The sequence below is a fragment of the Aquarana catesbeiana genome, linkage group LG04, assembly GCF_042186555.1.
Source record: "Aquarana catesbeiana isolate 2022-GZ linkage group LG04, ASM4218655v1, whole genome shotgun sequence".
Lineage (NCBI taxonomy): Eukaryota > Metazoa > Chordata > Amphibia > Anura > Ranidae > Aquarana > Aquarana catesbeiana.
In genome coordinates this window covers 271,732,374-271,760,166 of record NC_133327.1, presented here as the reverse complement: position 1 = coordinate 271,760,166, position 27,793 = coordinate 271,732,374, and the positions used below count along the sequence as shown (strand labels likewise).

Here is a 27,793-nt window from a genome sequence, read left to right as displayed (position 1 = left end):
GTTGCCTATCATCAATTTAACCGAGTCAATTACTATGGCAAGTAGTTCAAAAGTTCTTCATAACAGCTTGCGGAAGGGCCAAAAAAGAAACAGCAGTGTAATATTTAAAGTGGATGTAAACCCTCACATATACCCAGTGAAGTGAACAGCCTCAGATAATACACAGAGATGAAACAAATCTCCCTACATAAGTTTTACATGTATATCTGCTGTTTTCAGCTTTATATTATCTTTAGAAAGTGCAAATCGTGGATTCTTTGCATAAGGCCAAGACAGCTGATTGGAGGAAAGGCACAAACCCCCAGTCCACATAGTCAAAGGAAGGAAGGAAGGAAGGAAGGAATGTGCAGAGCTGTACTGTGACAAGGCAAGCTCTATGCTAATCTTTTTATAGCACCCACCCCGACACAAATTTCAGGCTAGTTGGTTGATGGAGAACTGGTCAGAATCTATGATGCTGATAACAGAGCTGATGAAACAGCAGAAAGACACAGCACTAAGGTCAAATTTCATGAATCAGGTTTACATTCACTTTAAGCCAACATATTAATTAGGCAAGGAACAGCAAACAAAGAGACAGAAACTGTATTAAGCCAAAAAAAGAGGGATGAGGGGAAGACCCACTTAGAGTACCATTGCATAGAAAAATATCACTCAATGTTGGATAGTAAATGCCCCATGAGTTCCATACAGCTTAAAATTTTTCGAAGGTGTTTCACAATTTGGTCGCAAGATGTTCCATTTGATAAAAGAAAATCGAACATTGCATACAAATATAGCACTGCATAGGTTGGGTTAGGTGAAACCTCAAACAACTTTAGACCCATCAACAATGAACTTCCTAAAAGCAGCATACCATAAAATAATGATGTGTAATGTGCATCATAGATCCCTGTAGATCAGGGTTTCTCAACCTTTTTACCTTGGAGGAACCCCTGGCAACAAGTTTAAGATCTCGAGGAACCCCTGAAATAATGTTCACATCTAAAGCTCACGGAACATTGGTGTGACCAGCGAGCCGTTGATAACAAAAATTATTTGTAAAAATAGCATTAAATAAAAGAATAAATATTAAAACGTACCTAATTAATGTGAAACGTGTGCTTTCTTTTCCTGCAGAGCTAATCCATTCAGGGGACATTACATGGGGCAGAGCACATGACAGGGCACATTACATGGGACAGGGCACATGACGGGACATTACATGGAACAAGGCACATTACATGAGACAGTGGACATTACATGGGACAGTGGACATTACATGGGACGAAGGGGTCCTGCGCGGCCCCGAAACGTTGCACCCCCCTTGTGATGTGACCATTTTCGATTAAAAAACCTTTTTTGGACAACCTTGTCTGCTGATCCATGGTGTGCTGGCGAAGATGTACTTCTGTTTGATGCTTCCAGAACCCAACTGGTAATCGTTACAGCACCCGTTAATGCTCTATGCCGTTTACCCGGGAACGTGTGCGACTGGAATATTGAATTGATTACATGGGACAGGGCATATGACAGGGGACATTACATGGGGCAGGGGACATTACATTGGATAGGGGACATTACATGGGGCAGGGGACATTACATTGGATAGGGGACATTACATGGGGCAGGGCACATGACATGGGGCAGAGCACATTACATGGGACAGGGCACATGGCATGGGGTAGAGCACATTACATGGGGCAGAGCACATGACATGGGGCAGAGCACATGACATGGGACAGGGCACATTACATGGGACAGGGCACATTACATGGGGCAGGGCACATTACATGGGGCAGGGCACATTACATGGGGCAGGGCACATTACATGGGGCAGGGCACATTACATGGGGCAGGGAACATGGCATGGGGCAGAGCACATGACATGGGACAGGGCACATGACATGAGGCAGAGCACATTACACGGGGCAGAGCACATTACATGGGACAGGGCACATGGCATGGGGCAGAGCACATTACATGGGACAGGGCACATGACATGGAGCAGAGCACATTACATGGGACAGGGCACATTACATGGGACAGGCCACATTACATGGGACAGGCCACATTACATGGGACAGGCCACATTACATGGGGTTGTGTTGTTCTGTTGGGGTTGTTCTGTCGGGCACATGTTGGGGGGACACACACAGCTGGGCATAGTACCGGCTTTCATCTTCTGGCTTCAGAACTAATTTCATATCTCCTCCAGTGGCGCGCTGTTCCCCTCGGCCCCTCCTCCTCCTATCCTGTCCACCCCACATGATGTCACATACTCAGGAAGGACAAGAGGGGAGGAGGGGCCTGCAGGAAACAGTGCGCTACAGCCAATAGGATGCCAGCCGCTTCCTTGCTTATCTCTGCCTGTGTCTGTGCGATCCTCCTGTCAGCTGCCTGCGACTGACAGTCAGATCGCCGCGGAACCCCTAGGGACCTCTCGCGGAACCCTAGGGTTCCACAGAACCCCGGTTGAGTACCACTGCTGTAGATGTTCACCTAACTACAAAATTAACCTAGACTATTAAATGGCGTATTTTCTTGCATACTTGATATCCAAAATGGGTAATAAATACTGTATGTGTTCTCCAACAGGACAATTAGGCCATGTAAGGGTGGGGCAACAGGATAGTGATCACAAGTTCCATGTCTTCCTTCTTGTTCGGCACCAAGCAAGGGCCACATGAGAGGCCTACCCCGGGGTGAGTTTTTCTGGGCTATGCAAGGCACCTTTAACAGGATCACTGTATTATACATGGGGTACCTTTTGTTCTGTGCCATCTTCATCTATGCCCTGGGACCAGGCTAAGGCCGCCGTGGTGGAATATTCAACCTTAAGGTGTTGCTTTTAGAGATGAACGTACACCGTGTACACTTGTACTGTAACTGTTCTACAAGTAACTCTCAGATCCTCGTGACAATGTACACCTTCTCTGTAACTTGTATTTGGGAGGGACGTGCTTAGCCTTGTCCACATCCACCCGTTCAGAGTATCACCGCTTCCTCACTCCCAGTAATGGTATGGGGACCCACCGTGCACATAGCGCAAACTGCATGCACCTCACATAACTCTTCCGTACCTGGGCACAGGTTGGGGACCTCTGCGGCACGAATCAGCTCCCGATGTTATGTGAGACGGACCACTCATGGAGAGAGTACAAACAACAACAACATCCTGCAAGAGGCTATCCGACCTATCTCAAGCACACGCTCAACGACAGGCTGCTTGGTGAGCTTCCATTACCCTAGGTAAACACTTGTTTGCACTCCACACTGTGTTAACTCTTACAGAGCTGTCTTCTGAATAAACTATTTGTTTAAATTTTAACCCCAGCACTTGATGTTTATAACTTTGGGTAACTTCAGACCAGGAGTGAACAAGGTTTCAATACTTTACTTGAAAAGTATGAAAGGCGTTACAAAGTTCAGCATAATTCTTCCCTAATTCCCTAACCCATCAAAGGTATTCTCCAGCAAGAACCCCAAGTTCTGATGACTCTACATCCAGGTAGTAACGAACAACATGCTTCTGCTCCTCACAGGTGTTATTTTCAGTCTCACTCCCTTCCAGGTCCTGGATCTCTCTCTGCCCTTTTATGGGCCCTAGACCCCTTAGGGTCTTCCCTGGCCTTCAACTCTCAATCTCGGATCACTGTACCTATTATATAACACAAGATCAGTGGGTCGGACCCAGGGGAAGCCCGTCAAAAGATCAAAGAACTGGGAGAACAGTTTGGGACAGCACCTAACTAGCTATATTCAACCTGCCCATAAGCAAGGTATTAAAACCACCGTCAGTTTGGATTAAAGGTGTCACACAAAGAGAGCGTGAACCCTACAAAAGACAAAAACAACAGAAACCTAGAAATAGAGCAAGATGTTCGGAACCTTCCCTACTCAAAAAAAGGCTGCTGGGGTGGACAATTGAAATTATAAAAAGAATGAAATTGCTTAAACTTTTCTACAGGCTTCTTTGTAAGTTAGTCTTGTGACCTGTACTCCAGAATGGTTGACCGTCCTCCTCACACAGATGTGACTAAATACCTAGGCACTTAGATGTGTGACCAGCCCAGTACCCATATTTTATTTAACTCAGTTTATTAAAGTGGTATTAAACTCACAGCTTTGTTTTAGCATTTTCTCACAATAAACTAAACATTTCTGAGTAAACTGTTAGTTATAATTTTTACTCCAGCACTTCAAGTTTATAACTTTCAATGCTGATGGCTCCTGCTCTCCTTGCTGCTTCCCTGAACTTATGGTCTTTACAGGATAGAGGTAACAGAGGACGGTGCAGTCTGGAATCAGTGTGATAGCATTGAGAAAGGATGGTGAGGAGCAGGGTGGTGTTTTGTCAACCTAGGCTATGTAGCTGTGTGTTTCTATAGATGCACACAGTGTAAGGATGTAGGGACACAACTGTAATTCCTGTTTACAAGGGTGATTCCAAAGGATGTTGCAAGAGAAACAGGAAACATGGGGAAGTGATTGTGGCACCAGCTTCAAACGGTTGTAAACGTAATTTTTTTTCCCCTAAAATAAAAAACTGATATACCTAACTTCTCTGTGCTATAATTTTGCACAGAGTAGCCCCATACCTCCTCTTCTGTGGTCCCCCACCAGTGCTCCCTGGTCCTCCTCTTCTCAGACTGCCCCAATAGCAAACCACTTGCTATGGGCGCAGAAGTGCAATTCAGACCAAAAAGCTGGCGTGTAAGTGGTAAACGGGGGGGGGGTCAGCGGCTCCAGCCGTTGTCTGTCTCCTGATTAGACAGATTGTTGGCAGCGGGAGCCAATGGCTCCCGCTTCTGTCAATCACATCCAGTGACGCAGGGGCGGGGCCAAGTCCAGCTGTCCGTGTCAATGGATGCAGCAGCGGGACTCAGGAGCGAGCCCGCATGGGTGCCCCCAGGGAAAGCGGCTTTCAGGGGGGCACTCGATGAAGAGGAGGGTCCAGGAACGCCGGTGGGGCATCCCAGAAGAAGAGGATCGGGGCTGCTCTATTCAAAATGATTGCACAGAGCAGGTAAGTATAGGCATGTTTGTTTTTTTATTAAAAAAAAAAAAACAAAAAAAAAAAAAACAAGGGTTTACAACCCCTTTAATGCAGAGAAATCATTAAGGTAAAAAAAAACATTTTGCCTTTAGAACCAGAACATGGGCAAGGATTAAAAGATAAAGATCTTCAGACATAGTAAAGCTGAGCACACACTAGAAGTTTTTTTTTTCGTTCAACCCAGTGGAGATCACCGTACTAACACAAGTGAGATTAGTGCGGAGGTCTCGCCTGCTGTGCGATTATTTTCTGACAGGGGCTGCCGCTGCCCCCTCCGCCAGAACACACTGGATGTGGGTCGGATGTTGGTTTTCCAGCATGCCTGTTCAATGGAAGCTGGTCGTGAGACCGAAAGTCGGCCAGCTCCTGTCAAACCGACCTATTTTGGATGATTTTTGTCAGGCTTAAGTGACTAAATCAGCTGCTGAAAGGGTTTTAAAAACCGAGGGTGTAATATCACTTTAAATACAGCTTGGTTGCTATAACAAAATCCCATCTTGGTGAACCACACATATTACAACAATTTCAGCAAAATACATTGCAGAATGTTACTCTTTTTTTCTTCTGAATATATTGACACATGCCAGCAACTTAGTAAAACGGACATCTGTGGGAGTGTCTGCCTTTTAATCACCTGATCAATCTCAATCTTTAGATCGATTTCTGTACAACCTCCCTATCTTTAAATGGATTGAAATTTGGCTGGTCCCTGCTGAACTGGACAAATTTTGTTCCATGTACAGAGGTTGGACAAAAATATGGTAACACTACATAATTTGCAGGTGTGAAAGTAACGTTTTGCGTTGAAAGAGGAAGTGATGTAAAATTTCTTTTGCTTCCGCTGTGTGATGAGACACTAGCTAATAGGTGGAAGCCTCAATTTCGTTATTTTCTGCGTGTGCTGCTAATAATATGGAGTCATGTTGGAGCTTACTGAGCTTCAAAGAGGAAAATTGTTGGTGCCTGCTTAGCCAGGGCCTCTGTGACTGAAGTTGCCAATTTTTTTTGCGGTGTTGCGAGGTACAGCTTCAAAGGTTATGACGGCATACACAGTTTCCAGGAAAACATGGTCTGCTAAGCATAAGCGCAGTCGACATGGTCAACTGACCGAAAGGACAATGCGCAGGATTGTGACCCGGAATAAGAAAACAACTGCTGCTAAAGTGATTGCAGAGCTCAATCTCAGTCCCTTGAAGACTGTGCAGTCACTTTTGCAGCAGTTGTTTTCTTATTCCGGGTCACACAACAACTTTTGTTGCCTACTGTTTTGACAAATAAAAGGATATTTTTCTGTTATCTTGCCCATTGCTGCGGTTAGGAATTTGCATACTTTGATTTTCACTTAGAAACAATTACTGGCACAAGAAAACTCTTGTATGAGCTTTGCCATTCGAAAGAAATATTAGTGTGGCACACTATTTAGGAAAGGATAATTAAAGACCCCCTTGCCACTTACATCACTTTGGCCATGATAGGAGACAGGCATGATAAAGCCTAGAATTGAGAGCTGATCCAAACTATCCTCCAGCACTGTGCATACCCGCAGCACATCCAACATTGGCAAGGACATTATCTTCTGGACCTTTAGGCAGTGTTCCAGGCTCCTAAGAAGACAATGGCAAAATATAGAGAATTCAAATCTTGTTTTATATACAGTACACGTATACTTTGGGGGTCATTTGATATGATGAGTGGATATAGCTTTCCTTTATCTGCCCATCCCATTCATGAAATTTGGGCCGTGGTGTGTAGACAGTAAAGCCCCGCAGAGTTCTCATCTGTTCAGTCATGTGACATACAGAGCTCTCAATTCAGTCATGTGACCTCAGAGATGACTAACTCCTGTCTCTCGCCCCTTTTTTTTCATAACTCCAATTTATTTAATTGTGCTTTACTGGCTTTAGGATCACCACACACATTACAATCTGATTGTACACTCTCCTTTAGATCTACTGCCAAGTATGTAGTACAAGGGATTGCCTGATTGGATAAATAAGGTAGGTATTACATAGTTTTTTTTAACTCTAAAGCTGATTGCAAAGAGCCTGGTGATCCATAGGCCTGCCATAGATGGTTTGAATCTCGTCCGGTGCAGCAGGAACCGGCCGAGATCCGAACCATGTATTGGGCAGGCTGAATGTACCCAAGATGATTGATTGACCAACTTGGGTACAACCAGCCTGCCAGATTTTACATACGATTATCGCTAACGACTGGTATAGCCTCTAGCAATAATTACTGTCTTCTCTCAACGGGGACAGCTTCCCTCACCCCCCACTAGGAGAATGCAATGGCTCAGCGGGAGGGATTCCCCTGTGAGCACTGTCTGTGTTGATGCAACCCATGGGAAAGAAATTCACTGTGTATATGGCAGCCTTAGAGTACCAAACTAGAGCGCAGACCACATATGTATAGCACACTGCTTTTTTTTTTTGTTTAGGCAGCAGTGCAGCCATACTGCTGCTTTTTAAATGGGCCACCTTACATAATTTTAAGATGGCCACTATACAATCAGAATGTATAAGCTCAATACAATATCCTTTTGATCTACAAAAACTATGTAATACAACAACAAACCTAAACAAACTATTCAATTTGTATCCAATCAGGCATGCTTTTGCACTACATAATTGATGGTAAATCTAAAGGAGATTGTACAAACACAATGGGAATACTTTACTAAAGGCAAAGAGTCTGTGCACTGCAAGTGCAGTTCCTCTAGATCTGAGGGATCTAAGGGATGCAAGGAAAATAATTTTTTCTTTTAAAAAATGTATTTTTTGTTTGCACATGATCGGATGATAGAAATAAGTAGAGCTTCCCCTCAGATCTAGCGCAACTGCACTTACATTGTGTAGTATTTCTGCCTTTAATAAATCAACCTCATTGTATAGCATATGGTCACCTTCAGATCATTCTAAAAAAAAAAAAAGAGGTTAAAAATAGTCAGAGTGGGAAGGGGTTAAAGGGGTTGTAAACCTTCGTGTTTTTTCACCTTAGTGCATCCTATTTATTAAGGTAAAAAAACACCTGGCAGTGACTGGCCCCCCAGCCCCCCGTTTTACTTACCTGAGCCCTGGAACTTGACCCGGCGGGGACGTGCTGTCTTTCTGCCCGGGGCTCTCGGCTCTTGATTGGATAGATTGATAGCAGTGCAGACATTGGCTCCCCATGCTGTCAATCAAATCCAATGACGCGTGGGCGGGACGGGGCCTGGGCCGAGTCATACATTTGGCGGCTATGGCCGCCAAATGCTGGATTCGGGAGCGTGCCCGCAAGGTAACCCCCTCGTTTATCCTAGGGGGTTATATGATGTGGGGAGGAGCTGCGAGAGCCGCCGGGGGATATCAGAAGACAGGGTTCAGAGCCACTCTGTGCAAAATGAGGTAATGTTTACTAGGGCAAATAGAGACACTGAATCTCTCCATTGGGAACATGGACAGCAATAAAAACTTGACAGGGGCCCTAACCCTTTCACATTCTATCCAGGACTTAGGTCTCGTTTACACCATGGTGCAGAGGCGCAGGTTTCTCTGCATGCAATCTGCAAGGGCACGAGGAAAACAATTGTTCTCTATGTGCTCAGTTCACACCACAACACTGGTATCATGTGCGGATTTTTTCAGCGCATGTCTCTGCAAGTGAAATGTGTGTTTTTTCTTTTGGTGGTATTTAATCCCAATGGATTTTTTATTATTATATAAACGAAAAAAACACTGAAAATGAGGGTGCTCATTGGATTTTGGGCCCTGTACATGGCTAGGCTTCCAAAAGGTCTCACACGTGGTATCTCCATACTCAGGAGTAGCAGAATGTGTTTTGGGGTGTATTGCCACATATATCCATGACGTGTGTGAGAAATATCTCAGTATAGTGCCAACTTTGTATATAAAAAAAAAAAAACTTATATAATATATATATATATATATATATATATATATATATATATATATATATATATATATATATATATATATATATATATACACATATACACTGTGGCAAAAAAATAAGATCTTCCAAAACTCAACATGCCTCTCAGAAAAAACCTTGGGGTGTCTAGTTTTCAAAAAGGGGTCACTTGAGGGTTGTTCACACGGTCCTAGCATTTTAGGGCCTATGAAAATGTGATAGGTAGTCAGGAAATCCAACGTGTAATTAATGCCCCTTTAAAACCTGAAGGTGCTCATTGAATTGTGGGCCTCTGCATGTGGCCAGATTGCCAAAACTTTTTCAACTTTGTGTAAAAAAAAAAAAAAAAAATTCCAAAAACTTGTGGCGAAAAATAAAATCTTCCATGGACTCTATATGCCTCTCAGAAAATACCTTGGGGTGTCTACCTTCCAAAAAGGGGTCATTTGGGGGATGTTTGAACTGTCCTGGCATTTTAGGGCCTCTAGAAACATTAAGTGTATGGCCAGCATTAGGAGTTTCTGCCACACTCATAATGTTGAGCATACATGTAATGTTCAGAAAAAGTGTATGCCCAACATAAGTTTCTCCCACACATCCACCCCACGCTTCTAATGTTGGGCTTACATGTAATGTTCTTTTTTTGCTCAGACTGTGGGCTGAAAGAAAAAAAAGAACGAAACAGATTTTTCCATTAACATCAATCCATGTGGATGAAGAGATCTCTGCTAGAAAATTTGTATGCCCAACATTAGCACACATCCATCCCATGCTTCTAATGTTGGACATACAGTTATGTGAAAAAGTATTTGCCCCCATCCTGATTTTTATTTTTTTTAGCAGATTTCTCACACTTAAATGATTTAGATCATCAAACACATTTTAATATTACACAAAGATAACCCGAGTAAATCCAAGATGCAGTTTTTAAATTAATATTTCATTTATTAAGGGAAAAAAACTGTTCAAACCTGCCTGGCCCTATGTGAAAAAATTAATAGCCCCCTCCAATCATGAATGAGCTGTGATTAACCACAATTTTTTGGAAAGCTGAGTTAAATTTCACTTGCCAAACCCAGGCCGGATTACTGCCAGACCTGTTGAACCAAGTAATCACATAAATAGAAGCTGAAAAAATGAAGCATGCTAACAGATCACAAAAAGCCACACATCATGCCACAATCTAAAAAAAAATCAAGAACAGATTCAAAACAAAGTAATGTACATGTATCAGTCTAGGAAGGGCTTCAGAATTCCAGTGAACCACAGGGAGAGCCATTATCCACAAATGGAGATAACTTGGAACAGTGGTGAACCTTCCCAGGAGTGGCTGGCCTACAAAAATTACTCCAGGAGCATGACGACGACTCATCCAGGAGGTCATAAAAGAACCCAGAACAACATCTAAAAAAATTGCAGGCCTCACTTGCCTCAGGTAAGATCAGTGTTCATGATTCAACAATAAGAAAGAGACTTGGCAAAAACGGCATCCATGGAAGAGTTCCAAGGCCAAAGCCACTGCTGACCAAAAAGAACACAAAAGCTCAACTCACATCTACCAAAAAAATCTTGATTATCCCCAAGACTTTTAGGCAAATATTCTGTGGACTGGCGAGACAAAAATGTAACTTTTTGGAAGGTGTGCGTCCTGTTACATCTGGCATAAAACTAATACAGCATTTCATAACAAGATCATACCAACAGTCAGACATGGTGTTGGTAGCGTGATGGTCTGGGGCTGCTTTGCAGCTTCGGGACCTGGACGACTTACCATAATTAATGGAACCATGAATTCTGAGCTCTACCAGAAAATCCTAAAGGAGAATGTCCGGCCATCAGTTTGTGACCTCAAGCTCAAGTGCACTTGTCTTTCGGACAATGATCTGAAACACAATAGCAAGCCACCTCCAAATGGTTCAAACAAAGCAAAATTTAGGTTTTGGAGTGGCCTAGTCAAAGCCTGGACTTAAATCCAATTGAGATGCTGTATCATGACCTTACATAGGCCATTCATGCTGGAAAACCTTCCAATGTGGCTGAATTAAAACAATTCTGCAAAGAAGGGTGGGCCAAAATTGTTCCACAGCAATGTGAAAGACTCATTGCCAGTTATCGCAAACACTTGATTGCAGTTGTTGCCGCCAAGGGTGGCACAACCAGTTATTAGGCTTAGGGGGCAATTACTTTTTCACATAAAGCCAGGCAGGTTTGGACAGCTTTCTTGCCTTAATAAATGAAACCATCATTTAAAAACTGCATTTTGTATTTACTCGGGTTATCTTTGTGTAATAATAAAAAATGTTTGATGATCTGAGTAATTTAAAGCGGGGGTCCACCTATCTATCGTTTTTTTTTTTTTTTTTTTGAGTTCATTCACAAACTTTTCTTCTCAGCATTACATACTCACACATTGTGTGTAATATGTCCGCCTGTGTCAGATTTCGTCGGAAAGAATAACTTATATTATTCACTGCAGGCGGCTTCCATCTTCATTGTGGGCATTTGAAGCCCACAAGCATTTATTTCCTGGATGTGGTGAATGCTGTGCTCCCAGCATTCACCGCTCGTTCCTGCACATGCTCAGTGGCATCCTGGGAAGCCTGAGACTAGCTCCCAGGAGTCTGGGAGAGGCTAGAAACACGCCTACTCCCACGGGAGGAGAACCAGGAAGTGCAAAGAAGAATAGAAAAATAAAAGGTAATTACGGCGATTTAAATGTTTTTAAACGGCATGTCAGCATCTAGGCAAGGAAGAGAATACATACAGATATTGTTCAAAATTTGGGTGGAACCCCGCTTTAAGTGTGACAAATATGCAAAAATTAAAAAAAATCAGAAAGGGGGCCAATGCTTTTTCACACAACTGTTTATGTAATGTATGGATTCCTCCATTCACAATGATCAATGTGGATGAAGAAATCTCTGCCAAAAAAAAAGTATATGTTGCACATAGGAGCTACCGCCACCTGACCGACCGATACTCCTAATGCTGGGCGTACATGTTATTTATTTATTTTTAAACAGTGGATGGAGAAATCTCCCCCTGCAGCTCTGCAGGCACTAACATATGTATTCTGAGAGCAGTCATAATACAGTCTGCTGCTGTCATAAAACACACAGATTAGTGCTTCAGCTGATTGGCATTCCTGCAAAGCAAACAACAACAGTTAACAATAACATACAGTAACAATATAACATTAAAGGGGTTGTAAAAGTAAACATTTTTTCACCTTAATGCATTCTATGCATTAAGGTGAAAAAACTTTTGACAGTACCGCCGCCCCCAGCCCCCCCGTTTTACTTACCTGACGCCTCGAATCTTCGCTGCTCGTGCTCGTCATCTTCATTGCAGCTCAGCCTGGTCGCTGATTGGCTGCAGTGGATGGATTGAAAGCAGCGCAGCCATTGGCTCGCGCTGCTGTCAATCACATCCGATGACGCGGCGCGCCGGGGGGCGGGGCCGAGTGATACAGCGAGCGGCTATAGCCGCCGGCTGTATCACGGGAGCGCGCCCGCAAGCACTCACCACCGTGCGAGGGAGCTCGCATGAAGGTGGTAAATGCTTGCGGGGAGGAGCTGAAACAGCCGCCGAGGGACCCCAGAAGACCAGGTTCGGGGCCACTCTGTGCAGAACGAGCTGCACAGTGAAGGTAAGTATAACATGTTTGTTATTTTAAAAAAAAAAATAACTTTACAACCCCTTTAACTCAATAAAACAACTTTTTTTTGTAACTTAAAAGGAGAAGTATAGCCAAAGCTTTTTTGGCCATACTTCTCCTATGGATCACAGCAGTGAAGTTCATTCTGCACTCCTAAGACCCGTTTTCATCCGACAGCATGCTAAAGCCAGTCCAGGCTTGGGAAAGATCCCGACCACCCAGATGCCTGGACCGACACCTGGCTCAGCCTCTCAGCAATCCACCGAGAGCTTGAACCAGCCCCTCCCGCCCCTCCACAGCCCAGAGCCCCAGTGAGCACTGGAGGGGAGAGCAGAGAACCACTGACTGACAGTCATGGCTCTCTGCTCAGAGTGGAGGGGGAGAACTGAATGATTAGCTGTGTTTGATTGCTCAGTTCTCACTGCAGAGCCGGCGGGGGACAGATGCAGCATTGGATCGATTCTGCATCCACCTAAGTGAATATAAATGTTTGTTTTTTTCAAATCCTGAACTGCTCTTCTAACTTTCCAGCCTTTGATTTTAGTATCTCTCAAAATGTGATAGACAGTTTCCTGACTACCTAACATCTTTAGAGTCCCTACTTGTGCAGAATTGTGTGGATCTCTATACTGTGCCATGCTGTACCCTAAACTAATAAGTCCCTTACAGTTTGGTAGCGACGGAAGCAGTCCTTGATGCAGAGGCCAGGTTGGTTAGGATGGGGGGGAAAGAAAAAATGGTGTCATGCCTTATTCCACAATTACCACAGACACAACATCTTTTTTGTACTAGTGTCTAGCTCTATGGGAGACTAAATATGGTTTCATTATTTGGTTGTTGAAGTTTACACCTCTTATACTTAGATTACAGTTGTGGACACAAAGAAGCTTTTCAATGACACCAGATGCCGTGTGAATTTGGACCGTAATGTCTGGGTGAATGGAAGAGAGGATGAATACATCACGTTTGTCCTTCCATTACACTGCTAGTAGTTCTTCATTCCGCAAGCAGGCTTTCTCCCACTTTCTAAGCTGGGTGTTAACAAGCCATTGGGGGAAGCTGTATGGCATAAACATTACTTTGGTTCACAATCAAATTATAGAGGTCTTCTGTGAAAAACAGCTAAAAAAAGTCAAGGAGGTGTTGTTAAGTTAGTTAGCCATTTCCACCTGAACCCCCGGACTGAACTGTGAATGGGGGGATAACGGGTGCTGCTGAATCTGGGGGCAGCCAATTAGGGTTTTCAAGCACCTCTGGAAGACTACTCTGGGCTCTATGGGCCTGTGCTCAAAGTCTTGGTGCTTGTGTTTGCATTATGCTACTAGTGCTAGCCACCTCACCAGCTTGTACTGCACTGCTAGTGCCACCCACCCCACCATGAAAGGAGAAATACAGCCAAAGCTCGTTTGGCTGTACTTCTCCTGTGGATCACAGGAGTGCAGTTCGTTCTGCACTCCTGTGACCCGTTTTCAGCTGACGTCACAGAGTCAGCCCTTGCTGGGGGAAAGATTGCGACCATACGGTAGGGATCCACCCAGGAGCCTGGACCGACAACCTGGCTCAGCCTCTGCTGCTGAGAGCCTGCCACTCCTGCCCCCTCCACAGCTCAGGGCTCCAGAGCATCTTGGAGAACGAAATGATCAGCAGTGCTTGATCGATCAGTTCTCACCTTTAGATATGGTGGGGGACAAATTCAGAATTCACCTAGGTAAATATGATTTAAAAAAAAAAAAAAACATGCTTCTCTTTGAAATACTTCAGTGCTGGTGTCTAAAAGGCCAGGCTGTACTTTGCTGCTGGTGCTTGCCAGATCACCAAAAAGTAGTGCAGCGCTATTACTTGCACCCTTCTGCAACTGAGCATAATTATGTGTTTGTAGCACTTTAGAAACATAGGGACAGACACACCTGGTTTTAGCAGGGACCTTTTTACCATTCTCCAAGCTGTCTGTCAGGTTGCGGCTGCTTTCTACAGATTTGTTTTTTAAGCCTGATTATGACAGTGAGACCTCCCCTTCGCTCTTATCTGTCATGCTCAGAATCCTGTACATCTTCTCATTAGCGTAACTTTTTTTGGGATATTTTGGGCACTAACTTTACAAGTACCTTGTGGCATTTATGGGAAAAAGAGCTGCTGGCTAGCAATCAGGGACTGCTTGTACGCTAGAAATAAAATGAACTGCTAGTGTTAGCAGAGATCAGGCCTGATCTGGCTAATACTGCGGTTTTGTGGACAGTTTCAGAGGTGGCAGTGATCAGAAAAATTATACTAACACTGCACTTTTTTTTGGGGGGGAGGGGAGCTAAAATGCAACTGCTGGCAATGATCACTGGGGCTGATCCAGCTAACACTGCATTTTTGGGGACACTAATATAGTTCTGACCGTGACCAGAAGACAGACACTATACCAGTGGCGTCCCATCCATAAGGGGTGCACAGGCGCCATCCATGCATCCGGTCCCCTAATCTACATGCAGGGCACTGGATGGTGTCAAGGAGGAGACGCACGGCGAGGATACACTGGCATGGTGCCAGGAAGGAGACGCATGGCGAGGACACCGCTGTGATGCCGAGAAGGAAACACAGGGGAAGCCAGCTGCCTGGGGAGAGTGTTGCGGGTGACCGACTAACCCTGACGGGGGGGGGTGCTGGCTGTGCACTGTTTGCTGTGCCACCCCCCCCCCCCCCCAAGAAAATATACCACTGGCCACCACTGCACTATACTAGTAATGACAGTGATCAGCGACATACTGAGACTATGATAGTGTGGTGGGCAGACACTGGTGCCAGCTGACACTGGCTGGGAGGGTTACTGACACTAATAGATCAGTGATAACACTGTATGCAGGAAGTGAAGAGAAATCTCCTCAATGGGACACAGATGGCATTAAAAAAAAATCTGACAAGGGTTAGATCTCTCCCTTGCTCTATCCAAAATGAAAAAAAAAAAGTTTGGTATTCAGTCTATTAAGCAACGCCCACTAAGGGCCGGTTCACACAGGGGCGACTTGTCAGGCGACCTAGTCGCCTAACAAGTCGCCTCCCGTTCTGTGCTACGGAACCGTTCTAAGAGGAGCGACACAAGTCGCTCCGACTTAGAAAAAGGTTCCTGTACTACTTTGGGGGCGACTTGCATAGACTTCTATGCAGAAGTCGTTTTGCAAGTCGCCTCGGAAGTCGTTTGCAGGTCGCCTCGCTGAGGCGACCTGCAAGTCGTGCCGCTCCTGTGTGAACCGGGGCTTAGGGTTGCCACCTCATCCCTTTAAACCCGAACACATATGAATTACACAGGTTCTGAGGCTAATTTAATGCAGATAAAGCAACACGTGAGTTTAATTACCACCTTGATCAGCCACAGAACCTAATTAATATGTGTTCGGTTTTAAAGGGATGAGGTGGAAACCCTAGTTCCGAATAGGGTTGCCACCTCATTCCTTTAAACCCAAACACATATGAATTACACAGTTAATTGACTAATTGAGACTAATTTAATGTGGATAAGGAACCAAGCGAGTTTAAAAACCACCTTGATCAGCCACAGAACCTGTGTAATTCATATGTGTTCGGTTTTAAAGGGATGAGGTGGCAACCCCACGCCCACTGTAAGCAGCACAGGTCTCCCTCACGCTAAGGTGCCTCTGTCAGGAGGTGAGGTATGGCATTGCCCATTGGTGGTAATCAATGACCCACCTGCTATGTCTGCCTGTTCCTCGTCCCTCACCCCCGTCTCTTTTGGCACTCGCGGAGCTCACTCACACGTACGCTGAAACTTATTACCTGACTGGCACACCGCACAGCACAAAGCGTCAAACAGTATCCATGGATACAAGGCTCCGCCCCAGGGGTCCTCGGAGTATCCCTGACATTTAAACGCCTGTCTCATGACATAAAATATCCTCTTTTTTTTTTCTATTTTTCATTCCCAGCACTATTTTTCTCCCCGTGCACCCCCGCTAACATTCCTGTCAGGTTCTTTTTCCTCCACTGTGCATAGTTCGTACAGGCATCACTTGGGACACCTCACGTACAGCGCGCTTCTAATTTCCCAGCGTGCCGCGCTCCGGCCCCTTCCTTTTCCTCCATCTTGGAATCCAGTGCGGGTGAGAAGAAACTGGGTCTGTTTCTGAGGGGGAATTCAATGGTTAATCGCTAGTTTCTTTGCGTAATAGCGGCGAGGGGACGGGGCGCCTCCTCAGAGTCACCGATAAAGGTGTATATGCGGGGTGTGTGTGTCGGGATGGCAGAGATACATGGCGGATTGGACGGCCCCGGGAGGTCGGCGGACGTGTCTCTCCGAGGTGTTGGCGCCGGCTTGTTAGTGTAATGCTGTGTGTGCGGCCTGTGTGCTGGAGCCATGTGTATCATATAGTCTGTCACAGTCTGCTCTTCCTGACGAGACAACGTGCACAAGTTTGATCCTGTATGCTTCGTATTGTGTTCAATAAAGTTTTTTGTTGTTAGTTTTCAAATGGCAATTCTGACTGCATGCTTATTGTCCCCCACATGAAAGGGTTGTGTTCTTCAGGTGTTATGTACGTACCATAGGACATCTGTGCCTGCATGGGCTCCTTTTTACCTGAGTTCTGGTCTCTGTAGAGTAACCTGGTTCCTTTTGCTCTGCAGAGAGCATTTGACAGTTGGCAAGGAAGTATCTCCTCACTGCCTGCTTTAACCCATTGATTGCACTAGCATGCTCCAACCGCATTCATTGCGGGTCATAGCAACAGGGGTATAATTCCTGCCATAAAGCAGTATGGCTGCAGCATGTGTATACCCCCGGCCTCTGCAGCTAAAGGGGTATTGGTTGGGTGATAAAAAGCACAGCTCAACATCACATAAAGTGTCATCCATTTCCAGTGTGATTTAAAACATCCTAGTGATATGTAAGCCTTGACTGACTGACTTTTTTTTTTTTTTCCCCCTCCTTCAGTTGTGTCTGCATCTGGACATTGACAGTACAAAATGTCTGGCAGGTATGTACGGGTGGATGTTTGGGGCTTTGGGTTATGTGTATAACCACATTTGTACTAATGTTGTTGTCGTCATTTCCATTGTTTTAGATTGTGGTGTAAAGCAACCTTTGCTGGCTACAAGAGAGGCCTCCGAAATCAGCGGGAACACACGGCCCTACTGAAAATCGAAGGGGTCTATGCTCGGGATGAGACAGACTTCTACCTGGGCAAGAGATGCGCCTATGTATACAAAGCAAAAAAGTGAGCATTTCACCTGCAGGACACAATTCTAGGGTAATATTGCAGGGTTGATTTACTAAAACTGGAGAGTGTAAAATCTGGTGCAGCTCTGCATACAAACAAATCAGCTTCAAGTGTGGTGTGTGGGTATTTTTTTTTTTTTCAAAGCTTAGTTGAACAAGCTGGTTAGAATTTGGGTACCATGCAAAGGCTGCACCAGATTTTGCACTCCAGTTTTAATAAATCAACCCCACTTTGTGCTGAATTGTCTCTGTAGTAACAGTCCTAATTGGTTATAAAAATGTTCTATAAAACGCTTCCAACTTGTTCTTTCTCTGCTAAATAATCACAAATGTTTGCATGATTAGCTTCCTTGGTTTTTATTGATTTGTTTGGCTTTTGCAAGAACAAATTATGCTAGTTTTTAAAGTTCTAACAAAGCCTTCTCGGATCCCATGCCAGCGCTCCTGCTGGATGCCCCCACAGCAGGCTTGTTGTTGGGACACCCAAGCAGTCAAGCTCCCAAACATGGCTTTGTGTATCCATTCACCCACTGAGCTGCGGCTCAGCCCAGCCCCCTGCGTCTCCTGATTGGGTTACTGGCTGTGATTGACAGCTGCTGCCAAAAGCCAATCAGGAGCGCAAATTGGGGGGGCGCGCCTGCTGCACAGAGGTTTTTTGGTTGAAATTGGAGATGTAGATGGCCCTGTCAGCACTACCTGGCTCAACAAAATTCAATTGAAACCATGAAGGAGCTGGATGGTAAATTGTGGGCTGAAGAGTGACTTTGGCCAATCAAATGTAGTCACAGTTAAGGTAGTCAGGCAGCTGCATGTGCTAAATACCTTAGCCGGCAAAGGAGATTTCTCCACCCACACTGTTTAGCATTGATGGAGGTATCAGTTGACTTTCACTCATTCAGCCCATGAGCTGAACAAGAGAAATCTAGCTGTGTGTATGGTTAGCTTTACACACAATGTTTCTTTGTTATTTATTAGGATGATTGTGGTTTTAGCGATGTACAGGGTTGTGGCCTACCATATAGAATTAGTGTTTTGAGATTTGCTGCAGTTTTAGTGCTCTCGTTCTATTACTACAATATTGAGTGCCTCTGGCTTTTCACTGCAGTAGGTGTAAGTACTTCGTCATATTAGTAACAGACTGTAAACAAGTGCAACGCTTCAAGTTGACATTTATTTTAAGCAGGTTCCCAGCTTTTGAATAGAAGTTATTTGAGTAGCTGTGAAGGCAGACAGGTGGCACCCTTGTACCTTCATGTTTCCAGATTACTCTCTTAAAATTCATTTGAGACCCAGTTTTAGGGTGGAGAGAAGCGAGTCTGTTTCTGCTGCTAAATTCTGTGTCCTGACCTGATTGGCCTGAATGCAGGGGGGTTAAATAGGGCCTGATATCTCCAAAAAGAGAACTTGTCGCTCCATATGTACTCATAAAGGGGGTTTGTTTTACCTCTATTTAAAGTGTATGTAAACCTTCACATATACCCAGTGAAGTGAACAGCCTAAGATGAAAAGGACAAAACATTACAGCGCACACATGCAAAAATGACATTTCCCTCCTGCAAAGCTATTAAAAACACCTGAACGTTTTAAAAAAATATGGACGTTTAGTCACACCATACAGCTGTATGGTGCTTAAGCTCACTTACTGCGTCAAAGTACCCCATTATCAGTGGGTCCTACGCTATCCATAGAATGGAAGAGCCTGCTTCTCTAAACCGTGACAGAAATGCACTCCTATATGGGAGAACTAAAGGACTCCTATAACATAGGTGGACACTAATATGAGACAATGATGGGGAAGTGGGGTTCTCCAGCCCAAAAGGGATTTGGTCAGAATCCATACAATAGACAAAGATTTGGGGGGGGGGGGGGGGGTGGACACACCCTAAAAGATGCATTAAAGATGGTGCAGCCATAAGACCTTACAAACAGAACAAAATATTACAGCGCACACGTGCAAAAATGACATTTACCTCCTGCAACAATATTTTGTTCTGTTTGTATGGTCTTATGGCTGCACCATCTTTAATGCATCTTTTAGGGTGGTTTTTTTTTTTTTTTTTTTTTTGTAAGTGATCACATTCCCTAGATTCTCAGCTGCATTGGAGCTGGGGGAAGAGAAGCAACAGTACGCTGAGCTTCAGTTTTTAATAGGAAAGCAGAGGGGGACTGACAGGAACACGAGGGATTTCACACACAGGAAGCAATACAAAGAGAACAGGCTCATTTTTTTTTCATAGAAGTACAGGGTACAGCAGGCACATCAGGAATATGAAATGTTGGGTTTACATATTCTCTAAAGGAGTAGAGGTTATTTGCTTAGCTCTGTGAAACTGTTCACTTGGAATACCCAATCGTGCAATAGAAATATAAAAAGACTATTGTTTGCTGATTGACATAAACATAAATTTTGCACATTTACATAGCCAAGTACAGTAAATATTCACTTTCCAAGTGAACATTTACTTTCAGACCACTGAATTTAAACCTCAAGTGTCACTGTCACAGCTGAATCAATTATTTTCATTTGCATGAGCCCAGTTTCATAATTGTAAGGAAAGCGTTGCATTAGAGTGCATGGAACTTGGGTGAGGAAGGGATAATTGTTGATTAATCTTTGGATTAGCTCCCCCCCCCCGTAAACTATGCCCTTTAAGGGGTGCACATTAGTGCAGATCTGATCACCAGCACTGCCTGAATAGACAAGACTATAGCAGTGCTGGGGAAAGGAGAATGTATAGAGTTAGCACTGTCCCAATTGGAACTGATGGGATGTTTCACATAATGGACAATTGACTACAATTCATCAGACTTGGTAAAAGTACCTGCACAGATTAAACCTGAGCGAAAAAAATCTCGGTGGCTGCCGTTGCTGACTTATTTTTAAATCGAAAGGTTTTTATTGCTCAAGAAAAATAAAGCGAAACCAAACAAAATGGTACATCACACTTGTGACGTTGAGAAATTAGTTACACAAACATCAGTCATACCTTTCACTAAACGGGTGACATTAAGCATTTATTGCTTGGCACATAGTGTTAAAATCCATATGACGAGATACTGCAAATCCTTGCCATTGTAATGGCAGCCATATCATTCCTGCTTTTTCCTTACAATGTTACATATTACACAGGCAATCATTTCTCTGGGCACCCACTATTTCTATGGGCATCTAAGCAGCCTCATCTGTACCAGTTCTCTGGGACTAATTCCTGGTGTGTCAAGCCATGCTGCCCATAGTCTGTCAGATTTCCCAGGATTCCCCCATGTTGGTGTATATATATTTTTCCAGGATAAGGGTGTTCTCCATGTGCTGAGCCCAGGATTTAACCCGAAGGCGGAATGGCAGATTTCCAGCTCATTAGTATCATTTTTCTAGCTTGGAAAAAGGCCATTCTTGTCACCTCCTTTGGGATTACCCCTTTTAGTACACCTAGAAGGCAACAAAGTGGATCAAGAGGGACACTGGTTTGAAATACCTGGTTAAGCGTGGCCAGGACCCCCTTCCAATATCTGGAGTTTGAAGCACCGACAGAGGAAATGTATCAGGTCACCTGGCACTATTTTACACTTGCCACACGACGAGTCGGGTAGTTTGCCCATTTTATGTAGTTTTACTGGGGTATAGTGTGCTCTCAACAGGATATACAATTGGGTCACTTTTTGCATTACATTCAGAGAGCAAGTGTTGACTGCTTTTAAGGGCCTCTTCTCCTGTAATGGGGCCTAAGTCTGCCTCCCACTGGGCCGCTGCTTTCATAGGGTATCCCTCTAAAAGCGCAGATAGGAGCATAAGATAGCACTGGGATATTCTACCCTTTGTGTCCGTTGCATTATATGGAAACAGGGCTGGGTGATTGTACCCCTTCCACTGCGGACCCTTGTGCTTTAACAGCATGTTTTAATTGTAAGTAATAGAAGAGCATGCTGGAAGGCAGTGCATACTTAGATTGCACATCTGAGAAAGAGCAGTCTTCCACGATGAAAGACATGCTTGAGGTGAGTTATTCCCAGGGGACTCCACCTGGGTCCCTGTTGGAGTTTGGCTAATTCCTCATATGATTTATTCCCCCATAGTGGGCTGAAAGTTGTGTACCCCGTTACCCGCTGCAGTTGTTTGGCCCTATGCCATACCTTATGAATGAGTGTGTAAGTGGGAATTTGTTTGGCCTGTTTAAACAGCTGTGCTACCAGGCCCTCCGGTATGAACTCCGCCCCTGTGCCAACAAGTAGGAGTTTGGCTGACGAACCAGCAAGCTTGGGAGCAATAGCTCCAATCAAGTGCTGCAGCTATGCAGCCAAATAGTATTACCGAGGGTTGGGGAGTGCCAGACCACCCCCCTCCTTCATATATTCGTTGCTGACATATTAAAATGCTATATGCCTAGCTGTGAGTCGATCCAAAAACACAAATAAGGACTTTTTACAGCTTTCTGATCTGCATACTTGTTTTGAGTTTTTAGCGTATTGGAGCCAGTCAGCTAGCATTTTCAGGTCAGCAATTGCACAACTGTGCTCCCCACATTTCTTATAAACAGATTCAGAGTTGCCTACATTGGATTTCTGTAGACATGAAATGGCAGATATTTTTCATTGTTTGAATGTGTCCAGGTACCCCCCACCCCACCATAAAAAAAGCAACCACTGCCACCAGTGCAGACTTGTTTTCAGCTGTCCATTTTCACTCTGCTTCTTTCAGCTGTCTTGGAGCTTGCATGCCTTTTGCTATGGTTATAAAAGTGAGTGAAAGATGTGCAAGCAATCAAGCCAATTTTTTTGTGTTTTCTTTATTGCTACATAAGCTCATTTTCGTTTATTTTTTAGTAACACAGTAACCCCAGGCGGTAAACCTAATAAAACTCGTGTGATCTGGGGGAAGGTGACCAGAGCTCATGGAAACAGTGGCATGGTCCGTGCGAAGTTCCGCTCCAACTTGCCTGCCAAAGCCATTGGACAAAGAATCCGTGTGGTGAGTTCTGGAAATCTCAAGTTTTGGAGGTTACATGGCATTATTTTTCATGGTGTATTGTGCTTTATTTTACAAACTTTATAACTTCTTGTAAACTGTTAAAGGAGCTCCAGTTATTTTTATGTTTATTAAAAGGTCAGCAGCTACAAAAACTGTAGCTGCTGATTAAATAAATGTACACCACACCTGTCCCAGGATCTAGCGATGTGCTCACCCGAGCCGTTCCTTTCCCTCTGGCTTCTTTTCCCAGTGTTGGCATCTCAACTGTGGCACCCAGCTGTGTCAGCTCGCGGCTTCACAGTCGGGTGCCCACTGCGCAAGACGCATTGCAAATTCTGAATGGTCCCACAGTCTTCTGTGACATGTCCCAGATTACTGTGGGGAGAGGAGCCTAGGCGATCTGAGTGAAAGTGGGAGCAGGTACCTGTCAAAACCAGATACCCTCTCCGCTTTAAGCTGTTATAAGAGGGCAAATCGTATTTGCTGTAAATGTGGTTTTGCTCAGAGTACAGTATATAATGGTTGAAAAGAGAAGTGAGAATAAAGTTGTCTAAGGCAAAAATGATTGCAAAATGTAGTTATCTTTTGTTAGTAGTCCTTTGGCTTAAGATTGCACATAACAGTGCTAGCAATGCATGGCATGACTGTTTAATCTGCAGCTGGGCCCACACTGCAAGAATACAGTGTTGTGGGCACGCACACTCTCAAATATGTCTGGCTATATGGCTTCAGATCATTTGGCAAATGCAACCACAAAATCAATGGCCACTTTAATTTTGTTTGGCAAAATTGCTAAGTTCATACGTTGTCAATGGTTCTACAAACTATCACTATTTTACTGAATTAATTCGATTTACTAGACCTTCATGGATGCAATGTAGATCTCAATTAAAATTTTATAATCTTATTTGAATTGTATTGCAAAAAGTAGTGAACACCAGTGCGGTCAGCTTGGCCAACACAAACTATGTCCCTCACTAACTTGTGAGGCTGCTGCGTGTGCTGTAGCTGAGGCTACATACAGCATACTGCACTGTTCTGGGTTCAACCTGAGACTTCCTGTCTCATACCCAGAACATAGAGTATCTGATTGGTGCTCAGCCATTCAATGAAAGCAATTGTATTCTAGCAACAAATACAAAGCTGCCTCTAGCTGAGTCAGAGGTTGTGACATCATCAGCCCACCTCTCTGACTGCCAAGCAGAGCAAAGTTTTTATATTCGTTGCTAGAATACATCACTTTCTCTAAGTGGCTGAGCGACAATCACTCTATTCTGGGTATGAGATGGGATGTCTTGGCTTACACCCAGAACATGGTTCTGTATGCAGTCTGAGCTACATACAGTTTATTAAGCACATCCAGTGGCCTCACATGTTGGTGAGGAACCTAGATAGCTTGGGCTAGCTTGGCCCAAACTATGTAAAGTGTATCAAAAGCTGGCGTTCAGCTTTGAGTGTTACAGAACAATGTAAGGATTTATGTTTTGAGTGTTAATGTCTGGTATATGAAGAGAAGTTTGGGTTTCCAAAAAACATTTTTATACTCGCGTAAGTGGATGCAGCATCGATCCAATGCTGCATCTGATCCCCTGCCGCCTCTGCACTGAGAATCGAGCGCTCAAACACAGCTTATTGCTCAGTTATCCCCTCCAATCTGAGGAGCGTGCCAGTGACTTTCAGTCACCAGTTTTCTGCTCTGCCCCTCCAGCGCTAGGCTGTGGAGAGGGCGGAAGCGGCTGGCTCAGTCTCCCAGTGGCTCGCTGAGAGGTTGGGCCATCTGCTGGTTCAGGCTTCTGGGTGGATCCCGACTGGAATGTTGGAATCAATCCAGCGCCTGGACTTGGCTGAGTGATGTTGGCAGATAGTGGTCCTTGGCCCACTGTCGGCTGAAAACATGTTACAGAACAAACTCCGCTCCCGTAAACTTTGTGCTTTGACCATACTCATCCTTTAAATTGTTGTCCCTTAGATATAATAAGAGCTATTAAAGTTAATATTGGCAAGTGACAACAATCCTTAAGTAACTGACAGATTTACACTGTATCTTATGTGAAAACGTACCCGGTTTGCCTCCCAGAAAGTCCTAACCTTCTTTTTCTTTCTTCTTTTTTTTTTTTTTTTTTTAACAGATGATGTACCCTTCAAGGATTTAAATTTCTTAAAATAAAAAGAACAATCTTGATCTCTCATGCTTTGTGGAAATTTTGTTATTTTATAGGCCATTATGGACTAGTATACCTTTTTGAGTGAGTATACCCACAGACACCAGTGAGGGAGCGCAAGCAGGTAGTGGAATGGAGCAATAGGCAGACCTGGTTCATCCCAGGTTTGTTGCAGTAGACTTCATCCAGTCAGCAATGCTACACCATGCAGCCTCATTCTGCCATAAGCCTACAAGGCTGATTTTGTTTTGCTGATAATTCTATTCAACATTCCCTAAAAGTACCCATTCTAGGTAGTGTTTTTGTGGCCGGTACTAGTGCCCTTTTTAATGCTTCCCCATTGTTGAAAACTCTGTTCACTCACTCTGCCTTCCCCTTTAATGCTTGAGTTTTTTCCAGTGTTTTGTTCATCCATTGGGATGTTCATTTGTGAGGGCACACATTTTGCCATCTAAATCAGTTGCTTGTGCAGGCACCCCTTCCTCATTAAACTTTTCCTTCTTGGGTTAAGAGTATAACACTTGGGCCTGCTATCTTTTTGACTAGCAGGTATTTTCTTTTTGGATTTATGTTCACACTTCTCAACAGGGATTTTTTTACATCTAGGCCCAGTGAATTGTTGACTTTTGTTGGTCATGTTGTTTCCATTTTTTTTATTCTGGTGGATTGCTGGTTGACTTTCTAGTTTTCATTGGCCGAGGGCCCTTTGCTTCTTCAGTCAGCAGACACAGGCGTGGCGCTCATGTGCAAGGGGCCAAAAACTGTGTATAAAAACCTGAGTGTAGGTGCGTAAAGGTGCCAAAGCATATAGACAAGTAATAATCTTCATTGCCAGTATTGTAATATTCTCGTTTTATACTGGCGTAAACATGCATATAGACGAGAACGCGCATATGTGAGTATTACTGCACTAAAATGAAAAAACTTTTTGTATTTTTTCTTTATTGCTTTGTACTCGAACGCTGCGTTGCTGATCTTTACTCGGCTGTGTGCATTGTCACATAGACAACAATGCATCTCATCGCAGATAAGTTAAAAACTCTGCATTTTTTTACTCCCGTGTGTGCCTAATAGAATTCATGTGTCTGCCACTGTGCAGTGAAAAACAATTTTTTACTTACTGTATTATCTTTATCTTCATTGAAGGACTCGGGTCCCAGTCTGTTATTTCTGACCAATGCTTTCTCACAGAGGAAAGGGATGAATTGGCTGGCTACTTTTTCTGTAGGCAGTAGTAAACTCAACTTTAAGGCACTATTTTTATGGATGTTTAATATTGCTGTAAATCCCGGGGGTGGAAATATGATTCCTGCTGCTGGGGATGAGGCTACTGAGCCGATACACTACAATGACAGGCTGTCGACAACCGCTGGAACAAACATTTTTTTGTTCCCAAGCTATTATTGCAGTGGGCCAGGTCAGTGGATGCTGCTGTCAATCTCAGTTGCAGGAATCTGTATATTCCTGCTGCTGGGATTTGCAGTGTAGCTAAATGCCTGTAACAATGGTGCCTAATAGTATTCCTGTGTTTTTCATGGCCTATGGGAAAATAGGATGTATGTACAGAATATACAATATCCCCCCCCCCCCCTACATTGAGAGACAGTCATTCACCTTCAGTTCATATATCCCCAACAGGAGCACAGCCAAAGTGCTGAAAGCTCCTGGGTGTTGCTTGGGAGCTGGGAATCTACAAAGTGTCCAGGGCTTGTCTGCAGCCCAGTAGTCTGGCATATGTTGTGAGGATCTTCCACAAGAAGGGAAGCAAGGATTTCCTCTTCCTTTACCTTATTTTTATTATTCTTCATATATCAAAAAGAGAACACATCAATATAAAATATCATATAACATTTCAAGGTTCAAAAGACGAAAGTCATTATTTTATCTACCCTATCCCTCCCAACCTATTCCCTCCCACACACCACTCAATTATTAATTATGCATATATTACTTTCTTGGCCATGTGATTAATAGTAAGGGGAAAGCCATCTCCCTGGACAGAACTATAAAAGCGACAAACATTCAAGACCACTCGGGGGCAGGAAGCAAGAACAAGGGAGTGGCTAGGAACAATAGAGTTCCTCACCATCCCTCTTTCCTCTTGCTCTAGAGGCAGATTCCTGAGCCTCCCAAGCCAGGGACAGCCTGGTGCTGTGTTGATAAATCCAAACTGTCCATGACTGGACTCACTTGCCTCAAGATGATCAGTGTTTCCTTGTAGATGCCTGTAAGGAAACGGGGCAAATGCCTTGAAGTAGGCTACTGTCACTCATTAATCTCATGCTGAAGCAGAGAGTCCGACTGCTTCTGAACTGGAGAACTCAGCTCTGAGGTTGGTAGTGTCTATTTTTCTATGGTGTCCAGGATTAGGCTGTCCATAGACAGCAATTTTCTTTCCTGCAACCACTGGTCGCTGCCAGGAGAACACAATGATTACTAACTGCTGTAATGATCGCATGGTTGTACCCAAATTGATCAACTTTGATAAATTCAGCCTGCCAAAACATGGTTTGAATCTCAGCCTGTTCCTGCTGAACTTGCTGGTATTCTAACCACCTATGGCAGACATTTTCTGAAACCTTTTCTGAAGATTTATGATCCATTCAAATTGCTATGTCTGGACAGTCAATAAAATGTTATCTGAATTGGCCCTTCGACAGGATCATCAAGTGTTCACAACAAATGCCCCCCCCACAGTATTTTCAGTATCTGTAACATAAATGTTTTTTTTTTTTTTTTTTTTTGGTGGTGCAATATACAAACCGACAGTGATTTTTTTTTTTCTGTTTTATTGATACAAAAATATAAAAACCATTACTAAAAAGTTTTTACATGTTTCGGC

General features: G+C 43.9%; 2 protein-coding genes across 3 annotated transcripts in view; one reads left to right on the top strand and one right to left on the bottom strand.

The window, feature by feature from the left end:
- The window catches only part of DRC9 (dynein regulatory complex subunit 9), a 53,003-nt gene extending 36,491 nt beyond the window's left edge, over positions 1-16,512 (bottom strand). Inside the window, exons 1-2 of one of the 2 annotated variants that reach the window (XM_073626543.1) lie at positions 16,386-16,512; positions 6,495-6,642 (exon numbers count right to left, since the gene is read on the bottom strand). In XM_073626543.1, coding sequence (XP_073482644.1) covers positions 6,495-6,608 — 114 coding nt within the window. In that variant the 5' untranslated portion in view covers positions 6,609-6,642; positions 16,386-16,512. Of the gene's footprint in view, positions 1-6,494; positions 6,643-16,298 lie in introns of both variants that reach the window. The other variant, XM_073626542.1, reaches the window with a different exon arrangement.
- An 86-nt stretch (positions 16,513-16,598) lies between these two features.
- RPL35A (ribosomal protein L35a) lies at positions 16,599-24,978 on the top strand. The gene is made up of 5 exons (XM_073626548.1): positions 16,599-16,708; positions 17,539-17,581; positions 17,669-17,821; positions 22,645-22,789; positions 24,919-24,978. The coding sequence occupies exons 2-5, from the start codon at positions 17,571-17,573 to the stop codon at positions 24,940-24,942; spliced, it is 333 nt and encodes a 110-aa protein (XP_073482649.1). The 5' UTR covers positions 16,599-16,708; positions 17,539-17,570; the 3' UTR covers positions 24,943-24,978.
- The last annotated feature ends 2,815 nt before the right edge of the window (positions 24,979-27,793 follow it).